This window comes from Oncorhynchus kisutch, linkage group LG25 (assembly GCF_002021735.2).
Source record: "Oncorhynchus kisutch isolate 150728-3 linkage group LG25, Okis_V2, whole genome shotgun sequence".
NCBI classification, from domain to species: Eukaryota; Metazoa; Chordata; class Actinopteri; order Salmoniformes; family Salmonidae; genus Oncorhynchus; species Oncorhynchus kisutch.
The window spans coordinates 35,170,773-35,185,945 of NC_034198.2; the positions used below are offsets into that span (position 1 = coordinate 35,170,773).

The 15,173-nt window shown below is 46.8% G+C and overlaps 1 protein-coding gene across 1 annotated transcript in view; it reads right to left on the reverse strand.

Annotated features, from left to right (window-relative positions):
- Positions 1-15,173, reverse strand: part of LOC109888865 (caskin-2) — an 82,867-nt gene that overhangs the window by 16,247 nt on the left and 51,447 nt on the right. The window contains 9 exon segments of the mRNA XM_031805095.1: positions 2,450-2,534; positions 2,703-2,833; positions 3,862-3,993; positions 7,596-7,713; positions 8,676-8,770; positions 9,421-9,529; positions 10,670-10,778; positions 12,136-12,166; positions 12,169-12,268. Coding sequence (XP_031660955.1) covers positions 2,450-2,534; positions 2,703-2,833; positions 3,862-3,993; positions 7,596-7,713; positions 8,676-8,770; positions 9,421-9,529; positions 10,670-10,778; positions 12,136-12,166; positions 12,169-12,268 — 910 coding nt within the window.

The window sequence follows — 15,173 nt, forward strand, 5'->3', positions numbered from 1 at the left end:
AGTTGGTCTATAGTGAGGAGATCCGTTGTCTATACTGGTTGGTGGAGAGGTAAGTTGGTCTATAGTGAGGAGATCCGTTGTCTATACTGGTTGGTGGAGAGGTAAGTTGGTCTATAGTGAGGAGATCCGTTGTCTATACTGGTTGGTGGAGAGGTAAGTTGGTCTATAGTGAGGAGATCCGTTGTCTATACTGGTTGGTGGAGAGGTAAGTTGGTCTACAGTGAGGAGATCCGTTGTCTATACTGGTTGGTGGAGAGGTAAGTTGGTCTATAGTGAGGAGATCCGTTGTCTATACTGGTTGGTGGAGAGGTAAGTTGGTCTATAGTTGTCTATACTGGTTGGTGGAGAGGTAAGTTGGTCTATAGTTGTCTATACTGGTTGGTGGAGAGGTAAGTTGGTCTATAGTGAGGAGATCCGTTGTCTATACTGGTTGGTGGAGAGGTAAGTTGGTCTACAGTGAGGAGATCCGTTGTCTATACTGGTTGGTGGAGAGGTAAGTTGGTCTATAGTTGTCTATACTGGTTGGTGGAGAGGTAAGTTGGTCTATAGTTGTCTATACTGGTTGGTGGAGAGGTAAGTTGGTCTATAGTGAGGAGATCCGTTGTCTATACTGGTTGGTGGAGAGGTAAGTTGGTCTATAGTGAGGAGATCCGTTGTCTATACTGGTTGGTGGAGAGGTAAGTTGGTCTATAGTGAGGAGATCCGTTGTCTATACTGGTTGGTGGAGAGGTAAGTTGGTCTATAGTTGTCTATACTGGTTGGTGGAGAGGTAAGTTGGTCTATAGTGAGGAGATCCGTTGTCTATACTGGTTGGTGGAGAGGTAAGTTGGTCTATAGTGAGGAGATCCGTTGTCTATACTGGTTGGTGGAGAGGGAAGTTGGTCTATAGTTGTCTATACTGGTTGGTGGAGAGGTAAGTTGGTCTATAGTTGTCTATACTGGTTGGTGGAGAGGTAAGTTGGTCTATAGTTGTCTATACTGGTTGGTGGAGAGGTAAGTTGGTCTATAGTTGTCTATACTGGTTGGTGGAGAGGTAAGTTTGGTCTATAGTTGTCTATACTGGTTGGTGGAGAGGTAAGTTGGTCTATAGTTGTCTATACTGGTTGGTGGAGAGGTAAGTTGGTCTATAGTTGTCTATACTGGTTGGTGGAGAGGTAAGTTGCTGTGCAGAAAGCTGGTTTCTGTATTGTTGATGTAGTGAGGTAAGTAGCTGTATTTCCTTCTCTCTCTCTCTCATTTGCCCTCTGCCCTCTGCCCTCTAACCTGTGGCTGTAGCTAGCTACTCTATGAACGTTTCAACATCTTGGACATGTTCTGTTATAATCTCCACTCGACACAGCCAGAAGAGGACTGGCCACCCCTCATAGCCTGGTTCCTCTCTACCCAGTACAGCCAGAAGAGGACTGGCCACCCCACATAGCCTGGTTCCTCTCTAGGTTTATAATCTCCACCAGGCACAGCCAGAAGAGGACTGGCCACCCCTCATAGCCTGGTTCCTCTCTAGGTTTATAATCTCCACCAGGCACAGCCAGAAGAGGACTGGCCACCCCACATAGCCTGGTTCCTCTCTAGGTTTATAATCTCCACCAGGCACAGCCAGAAGAGGACTGGCCACCCCTCATAGCCTGGTTCCTCTAGGTTTCTTCCTAGGTTCTGGCCTTTCTAGGGTGTTTTTCCAAGCCACCGTGCATTGCTTGCTGTTTGGAGTTTTAGGCTGGCTTTCTGTACAGACTTTGTGACATCTGCTGATGTAAAAAGGGCTTTATAAATACATTTGATTGATTGATTGGCTTGGTCTGGGCTAGGAGGACAGGTGGAATACTCTGTCAGTCTGACCTCAGACTGAATACAGCTTGTTTAACAGAACTAAATATATCTACTGAAGATTACAGACATTATTTCAAGCTAATGTCTCTGGGGTTGGTAGGGCATAGTATATATTTGGGGGGGGGTTGAAGGGTAACAGAAGAGAAGAGGGCAGAGCTGAAGGGTAACAGAAGAGAAGAGGGCAGAGCTGAAGGGTAACAGAAGAGAAGAGGGTAGAGCTGAAGGGTAACAGAAGAGAAGAGGGTAGAGCTGAAGGGTAACAGAAGAGAAGAGGGTAGAGCTGAAGGGTAACAGAAGAGAAGAGGGTAGAGCTGAAGGGTAACAGAAGAGAAGAGGGTAGAGCTGAAGGGTAACAGAAGAGAAGAGGGTAGAGCTGAAGGGTAACAGAAGAGAAGAGGGTAGAGCTGAAGGGTAACAGAAGAGAAGAGGGTAGAGCTGAAGGGTAACTGAAGAGAAGAGGGCAGAGCTGAAGGGTAACAGAAGAGAAGAGGGTAGAGCTGAAGGGTAACAGAAGAGAAGAGGGTAGAGCTGAAGGGTAACAGAAGAGAAGAGGGCAGAGCTGAAGGGTAACTGAAGAGAAGAGGGTAGAGCTGAATGGTAAGTAGTGTACAAGGTAAGCGACCTGTATATCCATCAGGTTGTTTGCTGGGGTCTGGTCCTGCAGGGGGAAACTGCTGTTCTCTGGACTCACCAACAGAGGGAGCCAGCTACACACAGGAAGAGGGATACCTTGTTCAGCAATTTGTGGTCCATATGACCGTGAAACAAAGTGGACATACTGTCTATCTTAATTTTCCTGAAACCAAGTGCAATCTTTACTTAAGCTGATGATATCTAGAACATTTCAATGATAACTGCCAGGTTACTGTGCTCACCTTGTGCGTCCCATTCGGTCCGAAGCTGTTCTCTGAGCTCTGCCCGCTGCCAGCACTACGACTGCTGCCCACACTACCTGCACTGCTGCCTGCACTGCTGCCTGCACTGCCAACACTGTTCCTGTCTCCTGCTAGATGGACAATGAGGAGAAAGAGAGAGAGACAGAGAGAGACAGAGAGAGAGAGACAGAGACAGAGAGAGAGAGAGAGAGAGAGAGAGAGAGAGAGAGACAGAGACAGAGAGAGACAGAGAGAGAGAGAGAGAGAGAGAGAGAGAGAGAGAGAGAGAGAGAGAGAGACAGCGAGAGAGAGACAGAGAGAGACAGCGAGAGAGAGACAGAGAGAGAGAGACAGAGAGAGAGACAGAGAGAGAGACAGCGAGAGAGAGAGAGAGACAGAGAGAGAGAGAGAGAGAGAGAGAGAGAGAGAGACAGAGAGAGAGAGAGAGAGAGAGAGAGAGAGAGAGAGAGAGGGACAGAGAGAGAGAGGGACAGAGAGAGAGAGAGACAGAGAGACAGAGAGAGACACAGAGAGAGTGAGAAGAGAGCAGGAGGGAGTAGCAAAGTTTTCTTCCATGGGCTCTGCCACAACCCTGCCTCAACCCTCTCAAGGGAGGGAGGGAGAGAGGAGTGGAGAATCCAGAAGGAGAGAGGATCAGTCGAGCAGTGTACAGTATTAGATTGGATCAAGATCGGGGAATTAGCTGGAAATGGACACTTGGACGGGACGCTTGGAGGGGGGCAGGTGCATCTCTCTAGGCAGTAATCTGGACTTTTAGAGGGGGTAGTGGGGTACATCTAGGGGAGTGGTTGAACAGGGGGGCACAGAGGTAGTTTGGGTAGCTGGGTACACACACTCTTACCAGAGTTCCTGAGGACCCATATCTCCTCACAGGGGCTAGCTGGACTAGCTGGGGCTGTAGGGAGACTGCCAGGTGTACAGGTACCTAACAAACACACACACTGTAAGCCTGGTCTGGTGGAGGTGTGCTGAGGAGTGGGGGCCAGGCGGGTAGGGGGGGGGGGGGGGTGTCAGAGGACCCTAGGCCCGGGTAACTCTCAGCAGGACTAAGGCGGGTATGGAGTAGGGTGTCTGTGCATTGAGGGGGGGGGGGGGGGGGTCATCATGTGAGTGTGTGTGTGTGTGTGTGTGAGTGTACCTGCGTGGTCATAGTACAAGGCGTAGGAGTCCTCAATCTGGGGGGCGGGGCCAATATTGGTGGGAGAAGCTCTTGACAGGAAGTGCTGCTGCCGTTGGCTTGGTAACGAGACCTGACATGAGACAGAACCCCCTGCAGACCAGAAGCAAAAACATAGAGAGAGAGCCTTCATTCCCACACAGAGAGAGAGAGCTTTCAGTCCCACACACAGAGAGAGAGAGCTTTCATTCCCACAGAGAGAGAGCGCTTTCATTCCCACACACAGAGAGAGAGAGCTTTCATTCCCACACAGAGAGAGAGCTTTCATTCCCACACAAAGAGCTTTCATTCCCACAGAGAGAGAGAGCTTTCATTCCCACACAGAGAGAGAGCTTTCATTCCCACAGAGAGAGAGAGCTTTCATTCCCACACAGAGAGAGAGCTTTCATTCCCACAGAGAGAGAGCTTTCATTCCCACAGAGAGAGAGCTTTCATTCCCACAGAGAGAGAGAGAGCCTTCATTCCCACACAGAGAGAGAGAGAGCTTTCATTCCCACAGAGAGAGAGAGCCTTCATTCCCACACAGAGAGAGAGAGAGCTTTCATTCCCACAGAGAGAGAGCTTTCATTCCCACAGAGAGAGAGCTTTCATTCCCACAGAGAGAGAGCTTTCATTCCCACAGAGAGAGAGCTTTCATTCCCACAGAGAGAGAGCTTTCATTCCCACAGAGAGAGAGAGAGCCTTCATTCCCACACAGAGAGAGAGAGCCTTCATTCCCACACAGAGAGAGAGAGCTTTCATTCCCACAGAGAGAGAGAGCTTTCATTCCCACACAGAGAGAGAGCTTTCATTCCCACACAGAGAGAGAGCTTTCATTCCCACACAGAGAGCGAGAGCTTTCATTCCCACAGAGAGAGAGCTTTCATTCCCACACAGAGAGCGAGAGCTTTCATTCCCACAGAGAGAGAGCTTTCATTCCCACACAGAGAGCTTTCATTCCCAGAGAGAAAGAGCTGTCATATCATCACTACTGCTGAGGAGGGAGGCTCACTATGCTCTCAGTGTGTGTCTATGAAGGAAGTGGGATGTTGTCATTCTGCTGGAATTATCACCCAGTACACACACACACACGAATTTGTCAACGACTCACTTGAGCTTTCAACTGGGATTTCCCTTCAGTGGACACATACTGTATACACACGCGCACAAACAAACAACGGACGGACACACACACACACACACACACACACACACACACACACACACACACACACACACACACACACACACAAACACAAATAAAGCAGTCTCGGGATCTTAAAACTCAGTCTACACTTCCCAATCTGGCCCTGATAATCCTATTACACGGTGTGTGTGTTATTCCCTCCAGGACATCTACTCTGAGGAAATATAATCAAGGACTCCAATCACCCATCTGGCAAGCAGTCCACTAGAACCGCGCAACACAGCCCACTAGTACCGCGCAACACAGCCCACTAGTACCGCGCAACACAGCCCACTAGTACCGCGCAACACAGCCCACTAGTACCGCGCAACACAGCCCACTAGTACGGCGCAACACAGCCCACTAGTACGGCGCAACACAGCCCACTAGTACGGCGCAACACAGCCCACTAGTACCGCGTAACACAGTCCACTATTACCTCATAACACAGTCCATTAATACCACGCAACACAGCCCACTAGTACGGCGCAACACAGCCCACTAGTACGGCGCAACACAGCCCACTAGTACGGCGCAACACAGCCCACTAGTACGGCGCAACACAGCCCACTAGTACCACGCAACACAGCCCACTAGTACGGCGCAACACAGCCCACTAGTACGGCGCAACACAGCCCACTAGTACCACGCAACACAGCCCACTAGTACCACGCAACACAGTCCACTAGTATGGCGCAAAACAGTCCACTATTACCACACAACACAGTCCACTAGTACCACGTAACACAGTCCACTATTACCACGTAACACAGTCCACTATTACCACGTAACACAGTCCACTATTACCACATAACACAGTCCACTATTACCACATAACACAGTCCACTATTACCACATAACACAGTCCACTATTACCACATAACACAGTCCACTATTACCACATAACACAGTCCACTATTACCACATAACACAGTCCACTATTACCACATAACACAGTCCACTATTACCACATAACACAGTCCACTATTACCACATAACACAGTCCACTATTACCACATAACACAGTCCACTATTACCACATAACACAGTCCACTATTACCACATAACACAGTCCATAACACAGTCCACTATTACCACATAACACAGTCCACTATTACCACATAACACAGTCCACTATTACCACATAACACAGTCCACTATTACCACGTAACACAGTCCACTATTACCACATAACACAGTCCACTATTACCACGTAACACAGTCCACTATTACCACGTAACACAGTCCACTATTACCACGTAACACAGTCCACTATTACCACGTAACACAGTCCACTATTACCACGTAACACAGTCCACTATTACCACGTAACACAGTCCACTATTACCACGTAACACAGTCCACTATTACCACGTAACACAGTCCACTATTACCACGTAACACAGTCCACTATTACCACGTAACACAGTCCACTATTACCACATAACACAGTCCACTATTACCACATAACACAGTCCACTATTACCACGTAACACAGTCCACTATTACCACGTAACACAGTCCATTATTACCACGTAACACAGTCCACTATACCACGTAACACAGTCCACTATTACCACGTAACACAGTCCACTATTACCACGTAACACAGTCCATTATTACCACTAATACTTGTTATTGTTGACTCTTTTATCATTGATTCATGTACTGCATTGTTGACACATAAGCATTTCACCATTTATACCTGCTGTAAAACTGTTTGTGACTAAATAAAAGTAGATTTTTTGAGACTGTTTTAGGTGTTTATAGTTGGTGTGTATTCTATAGTTAAACCAGGTTTAATGTGAAGGTGTTTATAGTTATTGTGTATTCTATAGTTAAATCAGGTTTAATGTGAAGGTGTTTATAGCTGGTGTGTATTCTATAGTTAAACCAGGTTTAATGTGAAGGTGTTTATAGTTATTGTGTATTCTATAGTTAAATCAGGTTTAATGTGAAGGTGTTTATAGCTGGTGTGTATTCTATAGTTAAATCAGGTTTAATGTGAAGGTGTTTATAGCTGGTGTGTATTCTATAGTTAAACCAGGTTTAATGTGAAGGTGTTTATAGTTATTGTGTATTCTAGTTAAACCAGGTTTAATGTGAAGGTGTTTATAGTTATTGTGTATTCTATAGTTAAATCAGGTTTAATGTGAAGGTGTTTATAGTTATTGTGTATTCTACAGTTAAACCAGGTTTAATGTGAAGGTGTTTATAGTTATTGTGTATTCTACAGTTAAACCAGGTTTAATGTGAAGGTGTTTATAGTTATTGTGTATTCTACAGTTAAACCAGGTTTAATGTGAAGGTGTTTATAGTTATTGTGTATTCTACAGTTAAACCAGGTTTAATGTGAAGGTGTTTATAGTTATTGTGTATTCTACAGTTAAACCAGGTTTAATGTGAAGGTGTTTATAGTTATTGTGTATTCTATAGTTAAACCAGGTTTAATGTGAAGGTGTTTAAAGCTGGGTGCACATGTATGTCCAGGTGTATACTTCTGCATGTGTGTGTTGGTGTGTGTGTGTACCTGTTCTCTGGCTGATGACCTCCACTACAGACGAAGGGAAGTATCCGACCCGGTCCGTTCCTCTCTGGTTGTCATGGATATGACCTTTCCACCGCCCGTCCGTGTGCTGCTCCAACACCTGCAATCGACCATTCATCGTTCAGCATTATAGCTCTGCTATTTGTGTGAACGTTGATTCTAACTGGTTAGAGGGTCAACTTCTACCAAAACAACTCTGTTGAGCCACCTGATGTGAGAGTCGTCACACTGAAGTCTCGGTCGTGTTGATTAGTGCAACAATAGTGACCTTCGTATTGACAAGATCAGTGTGTCCGTTCTCTTCAGTTTGGTGTGTGAACAGCACCCTGCTGGTGCTGTAAAACCTCAACACTAGCTAGTATTCAACGCCTCATGTGTCTCTGCACGAGTAACGGAAATGGGCTGATTAACATTCCAATGAGGGCAGATAGTGTACAGTACACACAGTCCTCACTGTGTAAGTGCCAGGCCAGCAGACTGAATCCATGTTAGACATGCCCCAGGGCAACCTGCAAGGCTCTTCTCTGACCTATACACAACAATGGAAGAGCTAACACACACACACACACTTTCTGAGCGAGTCTTAACAAATGCCTAGAGGGGCCAAAAACAAATATTAGAGTTCTGACAGTGTAGCCCAGTACACAACCCAACACAACACACACAATGGTGATGTCGCAAGCAATGGAATGCACTAACTAATGAATGACTGACAGGAATTGTCTTTACCTAGGAAACATAGAACAAACTCCGACTCCTCTAGAAATTCATACAAACGATAGTCAATTACCCCTCAACATACCTCATACCACAATTACAAACCAACAGTTGACAACTTAGAGTACACCAAATTACCCCAAAATGCCACATTTCACATCATAACCACAAACAAAACATACAGACTAACACACTAACAGTAAGGTACACCAAATTACCCTCAGACACTTCTAAAATAACTAAAAAATAGCAGTTCTTCTTGTTCAATCTTGTTCTGAGAGCAGCTCTGTCTGCCTAAAGAGCAGGAACAAACGGGATTGTTTATGTTGAGGCATGAACACAAACCATGATGAGGTCTCCAGCACGGAGGTTGAGGGCTGTAGGGTCATGAAGGTTCCAGTAGTCCTTCACAGCTCTCACCTGGAGAGACCCTAACGCTTCTAGACAGGGAGACAGGCAGACAGAGAGAGAGAGAGAGAGAGAGAGAGAGAGACAGCGAGAGAGAGAGAGAGACAGACACAGAGAGAGACAGAGAGACAGAGAGAGAGAGAGACAGAGAGAGACAGAGAGACAGAGAGAGAGAGACCGAGAGAGAGAGACAGAGAGAGACCGAGAGAGAGAGACCGAGAGAGAGAGACCGAGAGAGAGAGAGAGACCGAGAGAGAGAGAGAGACCGAGAGAGAGACCGAGAGAGAGAGAGAGACCGAGAGAGAGAGACCGAGAGAGAGAGACCGAGAGAGAGAGAGAGAGACCGAGAGAGAGAGACCGAGAGAGAGAGACCGAGAGAGAGAGACCGAGAGAGAGAGACCGAGAGAGAGAGACCGAGAGAGAGAGACCGAGAGAGAGAGAGAGAGAGAGAGACCGAGAGAGAGAGAGAGAGAGAGAGAGAGAGAGAGAGAGAGAATTACATTAAGACTAAATCAGAATGTTTACCAACAAAGCAGTCTTGATAGTCCTGGGTGAATAACGTGGGGGAACGTCAACTGGAGAATGCATAGAAAACAACACATAAACCACCCTGGGGAAATATATAGAGGCAGGACAGGTCCAGAAACCCAACATAGAGTCATCTGTCTGTAGGAGAGGAGACCTCGTAGTATTATCTTGATGTCCTTGCTGGCTGATGAGGTGGTGAACTGGTTAACGTTGTCCAGAGCTGTCTGGTTGTAGGTGTCACGCAGATTCACATCAATACCAGCCTAGGTGGACGGACACACACAGAGTTAATCTCCAACACACACATATGCAAGCACACACACACACGCACACACACACTCTCCCCCAACTGAAGCTACACTGCATGGTCAAAAGTACGTGGACACCTGCTCGTCGAACATCTCATTCCACAATCATTGGCATTAATATGGAGTTGGTCCCCCTTTGCTGCTATAACAGCCTCCACTCCTCTGGGAAAGCTTTCCACTAGATGTTGGAACACTGCTGCAGGGACTTGCTTCCATTCAGCCACAAGAGCATTAGTGAGGCCGGGCACTGATGTTGGGCAATCAGGCCTGGCTCACAGTCAGTGTACCAATTCATCCCAAAGGTGTTCAATGGGGTTGAGGTCAGGGCTCTGTGCAGGCCAGTCAAGTTCTTCCACACTGATCTAGAAAAACCTTTGGGATGAATTGTAACACCGACTGCGAGCCAGGCATTGCGCATGTTGACCACTTTGCTGCTGAGCCGTTGTTGCTCCTAGACGTTTCCACTTCCCAATAACAGAACTTACAGTTGACCGGGGAAGCTTTAGCAGGGCAGAAATGTGACGAACTGACTTGTTGGAAAGGTGGCAGCCTATGACGATGCCATGTTGAGTCACTGAGCTCTTCAGTAAAGCCGTTCTGACAATGTTTGTCTATGGAGATTGCATGGCTGTGGGCTTGATTTTATACACCTGTCAGCAACGGGTGTGGCTGAAATAGCCAGATCCACAAATTGTAACGGGTGTCCACATACTTTTGAATATATAGTGTGTGTGTGTCAACCCCATCCCTTATTAAAGAACAAAAACTCTCAACATCTCCCCTTTTCAAAAACAACACACTCTGTGCAGTACTTCTATTGTGAGTGTGACTATCAATCCTTAGTCTGGGTGCCAGTCTTCATGGGTCAGACAACTGTAGAGATGTCTATAGAATAGCTCATATTAAAGTTCCAATGAAACAAAAACACACTAACAAGGATTTAAGATCCTCAGGAGATCGCTAAGTGTACACGTCACAAAAGTCAACATATTCGCTATACTAGGTCCCCTTGTCAAAAGTAGTGCACTAAACAGGGAATAGGGTGTAATTTGGGACGTATGCCAGTATAGAGTTAGACGGTAGTGTTGGTCTTACGTCCAGCAGCAGACACACTACTTCAGTCTTGCCGTAGAGGGCAGCCTCGTGCAGACAGGTGCCAGCCTGAGTCGTTCTGTTGATGTCTATACCAGCCTTCAGTAGCACCCTGAGACGGGACAAACACAGACAGGAAGTTTAACACACACACAAACACACACACACACAGACAGACACAGACAGAGGGGCCCAGCTGTAGGAATGCGTAGAGCATCAGATCCAGACAGCTGTGTGTGGAGGAGCACATCTGGGCTGGCATCCCATGTGGTACACTATTCCCTATCGGATGCTCTACTTTTGACTAGACACAACGTTGTGCACTATGTGGGGATTATGGTGCGATTTAGGACACATGCCTGGTACGGGGATGGAACGTCAGAGAGATGATTCACAGACTCCCACACCACCGGGAGTATAAGGGAGGGAAGGAGAGGGTAGAGGAGATAGAGGAGGAGAGGAGATGGAAAATAAGAGGAAGGAGAGAGAGAAGGTAGAGAGGACGAGGAGAGGGAAGAGAAGAGGTGAGGAGTAAGAAGGAGTAGAAAAAGGAGAGGGGGAGGAGGAGGAGATAAAAGGAGAGGGAGAGGAGGATTAGAGGGGGAGGAGATAAAAGGAAAGGGGGAGGAGGATTAGAGGGGGAGGAGTAAAAGGAGAGGGGGAGGAGAAGAGGGGAGGAGATAAAAGGAGAGGGAGAGGAGGATTAGAGGGGAAGAGATAAAAGGAGAGGGGGAGGAGGAGAAAAGGGGGAGGAGGAGAGAGGAGAGGGGAGGAGGAGAAAAGGGGGAGGAGGAGAATAGGAGAGGGGAGGAGAAGAAGAGGGGGAGGAGGAGAAGATGAGAGGAGATAAAAGGAGAGGGTGAGGAGGAGAAGAGGGGAAGAGATAAAAGGAGAGGGGGAGGAGGAGAAGAGGAGAGGGGGAGGAGAAGAAGAGGGGGAGGAGGAGAAGAGGAGAGGGGAGGAGAAGAGGAGAAGAAGAGGGGGAGGAGGAGAAGAGGGGAGATGAAAGGAGAGGAGGGAGGGGGAGTAAAGTGAAGGATAGCTGGTAACTCATCATCTTTAAAATTGGTTTAATAATCACACTGAGCTGAAGTGAAAGGGAGGCTGCAAACAGACTCTAAGACCTTATATCCTGCTGACCAGATATTTCATCCCTCCATCCACAACAAAAGCAACCACTAAAGTGGCAGAAATCTGTACGATGAACCAAAGTCTCACAAATGTAGTAGAGAAGGTAGAAAAAGTCTTCTCTCTCTCCCATATAGAATATGGCAGCCACATTCCCCAACAGAAGCAGAATGTGTAAGAGGGATGGAGGGAAGGCTTATCCAGGGAATGTGGTGATTTAAGGCGGATGGGAATCTTTAACAGCGTGTCAGAAACTCTTGAGGTTATGGGGTTCGAGGGTGGAGATCCCAGTTACGCAACGTCAACACAAACACACGGTCAGGGACAGTCACTCCTCTCACCTGATGATGTCTTTGTGTCCGTTGCGAGCGCCAGGTGAAGGGGCGTGTTGGAGGAGGCATTGTCTAAACCGTCTAGCCCCTCCCCCTCCAACAGAGCTACCACCATGTTGCTGTTCAATAACAATTGAGCAACCTGAGAGAGAGAGAGAGAGAGAGAGAGAGAGAGAGAGAGAGAGAGAGAGAGAGAGAGAGAGAGAGAGAGAGAGAGAGAAGGAGAGAGAGAGAAGGAGAGAGAGAGAAGGAGAGAGAGAAGGAGAGAGAGAGAAGGAGAGAGAGAGAAGGAGAGAGAGAGAAGGAGAGAGAGAGAAGGAGAGAGAGAGGAGAGAGAGAGAGAGAGAGAGAGAGGAGAAGGAGAGAGAGAGAGAGAGAGAGAGAGAGAGAGGAGAGAGAGAGAGAGAGAGAGAGAAGGAGAGAGAGAGAGAGAAGGAGAGAGAGAGAGAGAAGGAGAGAGAGAGAGAAGGAGAGAGAGAGAGAGAGAGAGAGAGAGAGAGGAGAGAGAGAGAAGGAGAGAGAGAGGAGAGAAGGAGAGAGAGGAGAGAGGAGAGAGAGAGAGAGGAGAGAGAGAGAAGGAGAGAGAGAGAAGGAGAGAGAGAAGGAGAGAGAGAGAGAGAGAAGGAGAGAGAGAGAGAGGAGAGAGAGGGGGAGAGGAGAGGGAGAGAGAAGAGAGGACAGAGAGGACAGAGAGAAGGGTGTAGAGGTATAGATGCAGTGAAGAGTAAAGGAGTGAAAGAGAGAGAGACATAAAAACAGAAAGATGAGCTTAGTATCATTGAAAGCCCAAATGGATACATTTATTTAGTGTATTACATACATGTATATTTTATGGGGCCACATAAACCCTGCCCAGCAACTGTCCATGCACTGGCTGTCTAAAGTTACCCCTGCTACAGTAACTAGAGGGGGGGGGGGGGGGGGGAGACCGACCACAGTAACAAACATCGTTACAACACTGTATGTAGACATATGATGACATTTAAAATGTCTTTATTCATTTGGAACTTCTGTGAGTGTAATGTTTACTGTTTCTATTATCTTCTTCACTTGCTTTGGCTGTTAACATATGTTTCCCATTCCAATAAAGAAAGGAAGGAAGGAAGGAAAGAAAGAAGAGAGAGAGTGTGAGGGAGAGAGAGAGAAAGTGTGTGAGAGAAAGGAAGAGTGAGAGAGAGAGTGTGAGGGAGAGAGAGAAAGTGTGTGAGAGAGAGAGAGAGAGGAAGGAAGGAAGGAAGGAAGGGGGAGAGAGAGAGAGAGAGAGAGAGGAAGGAAGAGTGAGAGAGAGAGAGAAAGGAAGGGAGTGAGAGAGAGAGAGAGAGAGAGAGAGAGAGAGAGAGAGAAAGGAAGGAAGAGTGAGAGAGCGAGAAACTATAGTAACAAAGACCTTAACTGACTCAGCCTGTTCTGCAATTCACAGGGCCAGAAGATTACACAGGCATGTGTGTGTGTGAGTGTGTGTATGTGTGTTTGCGTGCATGTCTGCATTTTATTTTTATTTTTTATTTTTATTTCACTTTTATTTAACCAGGTAGGCAAGTTGAGAACAAGTTCTCATTTACAATTGCGACCTGGCCAAGATAAAGCAAAGCAGTTCGACAGATAAAACGACACAGAGTTACACATGGAGTAAAAACAAACATACAGTCAATAATGCAGTATAAACAAGTCTATATACAATGTGAGCAAATGAGGTGAGAAGGGAGGTAAAGGCAAAAAAGGCCATGATGGCAAAGTAAATACAATATAGCAAGTAAAATACTGGAATGGTAGTTTTGCAATGGAAGAATGTGCAAAGTAGAAATAAAAAATAATGGGGTGCAAAGGAGCAAAATAAATAAATTAATTAAAATTAAATACAGTTGGGAAAGAGGTAGTTGTTTGGGCTAAATTATAGGTGGGCTATGTACAGGTGCAGTAATCTGTGAGCTGCTCTGACAGTTGGTGCTTAAAGCTAGTGAGGGAGATAAGTGTTTCCAGTTTCAGAGATTTTTGTAGTTCGTTCCAGTCATTGGCAGCAGAGAACTGGAAGGAGAGGCGGCCAAAGAAAGAATTGGTTTTGGGGGTGACTAGAGAGATATACCTGCTGGAGCGTGTGCTACAGGTGGGAGATGCTATGGTGACCAGCGAGCTGAGATAAGGGGGGACTTTACCTAGCAGGGTCTTGTAGATGACATGGAGCCAGTGGGTTTGGCGACGAGTATGAAGCGAGGGCCAGCCAACGAGAGCGTACAGGTCGCAATGGTGGGTAGTATATGGGGCTTTGGTGATAAAACGGATTGCACTGTGATAGACTGCATCCAATTTGTTGAGTAGGGTATTGGAGGCTATTTTGTAAATGACATCGCCAAAGTCGAGGATTGGTAGGATGGTCAGTTTTACAAGGGTATGTTTGGCAGCATGAGTGAAGGATGCTTTGTTGCGAAATAGGAAGCCAATTCTAGATTTAACTTTGGATTGGAGATGTTTGATATGGGTTTGGAAGGAGAGTTTACAGTCTAACCAGACACCTAAGTATTTGTAGTTGTCCACGTATTCTAAGTCAGAGCCGTCCAGAGTAGTGATGTTGGACAGGCGGGTAGGTGCAGGTAGCGATCGGTTGAAGAGCATGCATTTAGTTTTACTTGTATTTAAGAGCAATTGGAGGCCACGGAAGGAGAGTTGTATGGCATTGAAGCTTGCCTGGAGGGTTGTTAACACAGTGTCCAAAGAAGGGCCGGAAGTATACAGAATGGTGTCGTCTGCGTAGAGGTGGATCAGGGACTCACCAGCAGCAAGAGCGACCTCATTGATGTATACAGAGAAGAGAGTCGGTCCAAGAATTGAACCCTGTGGCACCCCCATAGAGACTGCCAGAGGTCCGGACAGCAGACCCTCCGATTTGACACACTGAACTCTATCAGAGAAGTAGTTGGTGAACCAGGCGAGGCAATCATTTGAGAAACCAAGGCTGTCGAGTCTGCCGATGAGGATATGGTGATTGACAGAGTCGAAAGCCTTGGCCAGATCAATGAATACGGCTGCACAGTAATGTTTCTTATCAATGG